The sequence below is a fragment of the Henckelia pumila genome, chromosome 1 (assembly GCF_033568475.1).
Source record: "Henckelia pumila isolate YLH828 chromosome 1, ASM3356847v2, whole genome shotgun sequence".
NCBI classification, from domain to species: Eukaryota; Viridiplantae; Streptophyta; class Magnoliopsida; order Lamiales; family Gesneriaceae; genus Henckelia; species Henckelia pumila.
In genome coordinates, this window is record NC_133120.1 from 147,269,800 (window position 1) to 147,276,441 (window position 6,642).

General features: G+C 36.7%; 1 protein-coding gene and 1 non-coding gene across 2 annotated transcripts; one reads left to right on the forward strand and one right to left on the reverse strand.

Moving 5' to 3' along the window:
* Positions 1 to 515: 515 nt before the first annotated feature.
* On the reverse strand, positions 516 to 5,645 carry LOC140874182 (uncharacterized). Its single transcript, XM_073277463.1, has 3 exons — positions 5,128 to 5,645; positions 1,568 to 1,871; positions 516 to 1,466 (listed from the first exon to the last, which is right to left on the reverse strand). Exons 1-3 carry the CDS (start codon positions 5,643 to 5,645, stop codon positions 516 to 518), a joined length of 1,773 nt encoding a protein of 590 aa, XP_073133564.1.
* LOC140876755 (small nucleolar RNA R71) lies at positions 1,937 to 2,043 on the forward strand. The gene has a single exon (XR_012148990.1). It is a non-coding gene; the product is annotated as a small nucleolar RNA R71 (small nucleolar RNA).
* Positions 5,646 to 6,642: the final 997 nt, after the last annotated feature.

Sequence of the window (6,642 nt, forward strand, 5' to 3'; positions counted from 1 at the left end):
CAAAAAATCATATCTCACAATCTAACCGTCGGATTGAGCTGAAATTTGGACATTTGCTTTAAAACATCTTGAATTAATTCTGAACGGTAGAGATCGGATTTGAAATTTTATAAAATTAAATATAATTTTCAGATCATTGATGCTCCGTAATTCATTCTCGCGCAAAAGCTTTTCCATCTTTTCCTCGACAAAAAGATATGTCCTATACAATAAACACGGGAGCGCGTAATGTAGACATGATGCATGAAATACAAACTAAAACTTAATTAAAACAAATGAATGCATGCAAAAACGACAATGAAATGATATGAAAATATGCAACACAAACATGAATATCACTCAGAGATAAGTGCAGCTTCTAATGGTTCCTGAAAAGTATCCTGCACATAATCAAATAATAGTGAGTCCACTACATCCAGTTGAAAACATTCTTCATTATTCTGAGAAAATTTTAAAGCATTAAAAACGTCAAACGAAATTTTCTCTTCTCCAACTCTTAACAGCAACTCTCCCTTCTAGACATCTATTAATGCCTTTCCTGTCGCCAGGAAGGGTCTACCCAATATGAGTGGCATGTCCAAATCCTCTTCCATATCTAACACCATGAAGTCCACGGGGAAGATGAATTTGTCCACTTTTACAAGAACGTCCTCGATTATCCCCCGTGGATATTTGATGGACCTGTCTGCCAGTTGTAACGACATTCTGGTGGACTTTGGTTCTCCCAAGCTCAATTTCCTAAACACAGAGTAAGGCATTAGATTTATACTAGCACCCAAATCACATAAAGCTTTATGAAATTGAATATCATTAATCACACAAGGGATAGAGAAACTCCCTGGATCTTTTTGCTTTAATGGGATTTTATTTTGCACCAGTGCTGAGCAATTCTCAGTCAGACTAATCATTGCATGCTCCTCCAGTTTCCTCTTGTTGGAGAGGATCTCTTTCAAGAACTTTGCATAACTTGGCATTTGCATCAGTGCATCGGCAAAGGGAATATTAATATTCAATTTCTTGAATACTTCTAGGAATTTTCCAAACTGAGAATCTAGTTTTGCCTTCTTCAGGGCTGCAGGAAAAGGTGGTGGCACAACAATTTTTGCTTGTGAAGTGGGTGAAAGTGTTGGGATAGATGACTTACCTGCAATTCTTGTTGATGTAGCCAATTCTAGCTCTGTCTCGACCTGTGGTGCAGGCTCTACTGTCTTCCCACTCCTCAGTTCAATTTCTTTTACCTGCTCCTTCGGATTCTTCTCCGTGTCACTTGGCAAGGTACCCTGATCTCTGCCGGAAATTGTTTTGGCCAATTTCCTTATCTGATTCTCCAGATTCTTTATCGAAGCATCTTGATTCTGCATTCGGGTTTCAGTAGATGATATGAATTGCTGCATCATCTGCTCTAAACTCGATTTCCCTTCTTGAGGTTGTCTGCTGTAGTTCTGATTCTCATATGGCTTATTGTTCTGTCCACTCCACGAGAAATTTGGATGCTATCTCCACCCTGGATTATAGGAGTTCGATAATGGGTCATTCCTTGGGCGATTTTGATTCCCATGTGACTTGCCATAACTCCCTTTGGTTGAGAAAATGTTTGACAGTCTTTTGTGAAATGTTCTGCACCACATTTTTCACACCATACTTCTTGAACTCGCATCACAGAGTTTCCTATACTCAGTTCCTCAATTCTCTTGTTCATGACTTCAAGTTGAGCGGCCACTGATGTGAATGCATCAACCTGATGAATCCCATTAGATTTCCGGGCTGCACTCCTTTCAGATAAAGGGTGATAGCTACTAGATGTCATTTCCTCAATTAATTCATAACCATCCTCTGATGATTTTGCAGTAAATTTCCACCTGCAGCTGCATCTAACATGGTACGATTAGAGTGAGAAAGACCATAATAAAATGTTTGTACCACAAGACCGTCTGGTAATTTGTGGTGTGGGCATCTCCTCAGTAGATCTTTGTAGCGCTCCCATGCTTCATAAAATGTTTCCTGTTCTCCTTGGGAAAAAATTGTGATGTCAGTTCTTAGTTTCATTGACTTAGATGGTGGAAAGTATTTGGTGAGGAAATATTTCTCCAGATCATCTCAAGTCATGATGGAACCTGCAGGTAAATTTGTCAGCCATGCTTTCGCCTTATCTCGTAGTGAAAAAGGGAATAAACGCAAATGAATAGCGTCATCAGAAACTCCCTATATCTTGAATGTATCACAAATTTTCAGAAAATTTGTGAGGTGCACAAAGGGTTCATCAATGACAGTCCCGCCAAATTGATGTGTGTTCTGAATCATTTGAAGAATAGCAGGTTTTATCTCAAAGTGATTTGCCGCTACAGTTGGCCTGATGATGCTTGGTCTAGAACTTTCGATGTTTGGTAAGGCGAGATCCATCATGGATCTGTAAACTGGTTGTTCTTGTTCTTGTTCTTCTTCTATTTCTTCTTGTTGTTTCCTTCTTCTTCTTCTGTGAAAAGTTCTCTCGATTTCTGGATCAAAAGGCACTAGTTCTTCAGATGAGTGTCGCATGCACTGCAAGAGAATCCTGCAGTTCACAGATGGAAAAGAGTGATTAAAATTGTAATAGATAAAAACCAAATAAAACAAATTAAAATCTCAATAGTCCCCGGCAACGGCGCCAAAAACTTGATCGACGGAATACTAACACTTAAATTTGCTCTAAAAATCTCTCAATTCCAGTCGAAATAATCGCAAGTGCACGATTCAAGTTATAATAAGATGTACTGAGTACGAGTATCGTCCTCAAGGACCAAACAATAATAATTTGTTTCTTTGATTTTTAACTACACAAAGTATCAAAAAATTGATTTTGGATTCTATCTAACATTTAACACTAAGAACTCAATATAAATAATTATAAATTTCACAACCACGAAACCAATTTGCACCACTAAAAGAAATAACAATTTGAAAATATTTTTGTTGGAATTTCGGTTCACCTTCCCCCTAATTGAACTGGACGATTGGAACTTAATTAATGCGCATAAGTTTGACAGAAATCCCTGTAACATTGGCAGTCTCTCTCGAGGTTATGCCAAACTAATCAAATCAATGAAACAATTAAATCTCTCTAATTATTTATCACGACCGATTGCTTTGCGTTCTATGAATTCTACAGCTTTCAACCTGGTGGTCTATGGCTATCAACATGTACTAAATACCATATCTCTATGCATATTTTAAGTCCATGGATTCTATCATTCGTCCTAATTATGAACCTATCTCTCGACAGCAATTCACAATTTACGAATCTATGTTAAGGGTAGCTAATCATCAACATAGAGAAAAACACATGATAAAATCAATTATAAACATAAATCAAATCTCAACACGTCCGGTGATTCAATCACACTACAGTGTTTCGGGGTTCGGATCCCCTTGATTCCAACAAAATAAAAGTTTAGCTACTGAACTTCATTACAAAATTCAATCTAAAAACAATGCTTAACATAAAAATTCAGAAAAGATGAAGAGAAAAACTCCCAACGGAGATGAGAAATCTTCAATATTCAGAGCCGCCTCCTCCTGTGTCTGTGCGTGTGTCCAACCCTCAAAATCGTTTAATAAATCCTATTTATATGGCCCAAGAGTCCTCGTCAAACCAATTACCCAAAATAAAATATTTCCCAAAATTACGTGCAGGCGCCCGAGCGGTAGAAAAGTGCCGCCCGAGCGCCTGAGCTCTGCCTCGAGGGTTTTTCTTCAAACGGAAGTGCGCGCGGGCGGTAGAAAAGTGCCGCCCGAGCACCTGAGCTCTGCCTCGAGGGTTTTTCTTCAAACGAGAGTGCGCGCGGGCGGTAGAAAAGTGCCGCCCGAGCGCCTTGTCTTTTTCCAGAAATATAAAGTCCTTCTCTTGCTTTCCTCACGGACGCATGCGTGCAACGCCTTCTCACTATAAATCAGCATTTCCTAGTGATTTTCTGCAGTACAAATAAATAAACCAGAGGAGTGACTACAAACACAATAAAACAAAAAAATAGAACAAGAATGGAAAGGAACAGACACAACGTAAACGAAACGAATGCAAACCAAACACAAAACATGCAAAATAACGCACAAAAACGACTTCTAACAGGAACGCAGAGAACGTGCACAACACAAAGAGGCGGCTAGAGGCTTGGGAGAAAAGATTTCTATTTTCATTCTTTCTTTCTTCCTTTCTTCTTTTTTCTTTTTATTTTTGAATTATTGTTTTCAATTATTGATTAGATTTTCTTCAACCAAGACGGCATGATTGAGCTGGACAAATCTATGTAGAAAACTTGGATGTTTATTTGGGATTTTTAAGATTTAATTTGATTTTATTAATTGTTAGATTTATTTTTGTCTTGTGAATAGCCTGATCAACTGTTTGCTTGAATGTTAATTGGTCCTAAGTCGACAGAGGAGTGATTTATTTTGATCACTTTAATAATCAACACATGGTAAAACTGACTAGAAATATTATTCGGTTTCAGTGTGCACTTTAGGTGAATACTGAATTTTCACAAATATTTAATGCATTCAAATTTGATTAGAATTATGAAAATTTAATCCGTCAATATTTGAATAGATTTGATTGTTCTAGAAATAGACCTTTAAACAATTTAGAAAATTCCTGTAATCTTAGATTAACTCTGAAACCCAAAGCGACTACATGTTACATGATTTGTTCGGTAACTGCATGTGTCTTGGTTGGCTTATTTTAATTAGAATTATTATTGAGTTCTAGTTAATTTCATTACTATTTATTATTTTAAATTTTTATTTTATTAAATTCATACTCCTTTCTATTATTTTGTCTAGATTAAGTAAAATAATAAAATCTTAAGAATTGACAACAGTCTCTGTGGGGTCGATACTTGGACTCTCTGTCCACTTTACTATTAATTGACCTAGTATACTTTCTAGTAGACACCGATTTAAGCGGTCAATCTCACTGATGGCTCAACACCATTGTAGAAAGTCTGAGTCTGCTAGCTCTGTGTCAGATTATGCTGAGGACACATAATCAACAGCTTTTTAAATCGGACCCAAGCGAAATGTAGTAAATCTCCATCTTTCTGTCTGAACGAGATAATGTCTGAAAATAGCTGTGCCATCTTGGTTGGAGGGAAATACTTGTTCAAAAAATCTTGAACAAGTTCCGTCCACGTCGTGTTATAACTGGCAGGAAGTTCTGTTAACCACTCAGTCGCGTCCCCTTGCAAAGAGAAGGGAAATAATCGCAGTCTCACTATATCAACTGTCACCCCGTTAAATTTGAATGTACCACAGATATGAAGGAATCGCTTCAGATGAGCGTAGGGGTCTTCCACAGTGGCGCCTCCAAATCTTGCTTGAAGTTGGATCATTTGAATAATAGCAGGCTTCAGGTCAAAGTTGTTCGCCTCAACAGCATGGTGAACGATGCTAGAACCAAAACCATCGACAAAAAGCCTAATCAGATCCAACACAGTACGATTATTGTTTCCGACTGCCATCTCGATGTCTGATTTTGTATCACTTTCACGGTCCTCGTCAGATTCTGATTCAAGTACCAAGTTTACCTGTTTCTGAGATTTCCGTATGTGAAGGAGTGTACTCTCGATTTCCAAGTCAAGCGGTACGAGATCTTTGGAATGTCGAGTACGGATCATGAACGGGAATAAAGTACCTGAAATTAACAATAAGAACACGGTCAGATTTCAAAAAATTAAATCAACAAAATAAAATAAAAATCTAGTCTCAAGCGAAAGAAAAATCTTGATATCACTATCAGTCCCCGGCAATGGCGCCAAAAACTTGAAAGAATTTTTCAGTAAATACTAGCAAGTGTACTATGTCAAATTATAATAAACGGAATGAGTCCGGATAGTCCCATAGAGACTGACTGAAGATTACCAAAATATAATTATTTTCAATTAATCTAGACTAATCAAATTAGAGGGAATTTATGGCATCAATTAAATTTTAAATTAACAATTAAATTACAAATAAAATAAATAAAATCAAACTCGCAAACAAAGATTGGATTTTAAATTTAATGAAAGTAAATCGATCAAGACACACGCGGATATCGAACAAATTATGCAAACACGTGGCAAAATCTAGAATCCAAATTTAATCTAAGTCACGACGAATTCACCTAATCTATTCAACAGTCTATTTCTATAACTTGTTAAACATATTCCAATATTGACAAATTAACTATTTCTAATTAATTCTATTAAAACTCAAACGCATTAGAAACTATGAGAATTCAGTTTTCACCTAAAATCGTATACTGAAACCGAATACTATTTCTAGTCGGTTTAACCATATGTCAATTTTTGGAGTGAGCACAATTAATTCCTAATCTTAATTTCGACTCAGAATCAATCAACAATCAAGTAAATAATTGGTCAGATCATTCACAAGAACAAAAGATAAATCCAACAATCAATAACTTGATATAAATCAAAATTACTAAATAACCATCCACGTGTTCAACATAAAATTGTTTCGGACCAAGCTCGCGGCCTTAATCGAAAATAAACGACTACTCCATAATAAAAAACATGATTCAAACAAAGTTTTTTAACAACAAACAAAAATCAAAAGACAAAAAAGAAGGAATCTGAGTGCGCTCGCCTTCAATCCCGAGCCCTAGCTGTC

Bases quoted from the DNA above. Each gene is read 5' to 3' on its own strand.
- LOC140874182 (XM_073277463.1), bottom strand. From the start codon at position 5,645: ATGATCCGTACTCGACATTCCAAAGATCTCGTACCGCTTGACTTGGAA. The intron at 1,872-5,127 runs GTATTTCCCTCC...GTACCATGTTAG, and splicing joins GTTCAAGATTTTTTGAACAA to ATGCAGCTGCAGGTGGAAAT. The intron at 1,467-1,567 runs GCAAGTCACATG...TGGAGTGGACAG, and splicing joins CTCAACCAAAGGGAGTTATG to AACAATAAGCCATATGAGAA.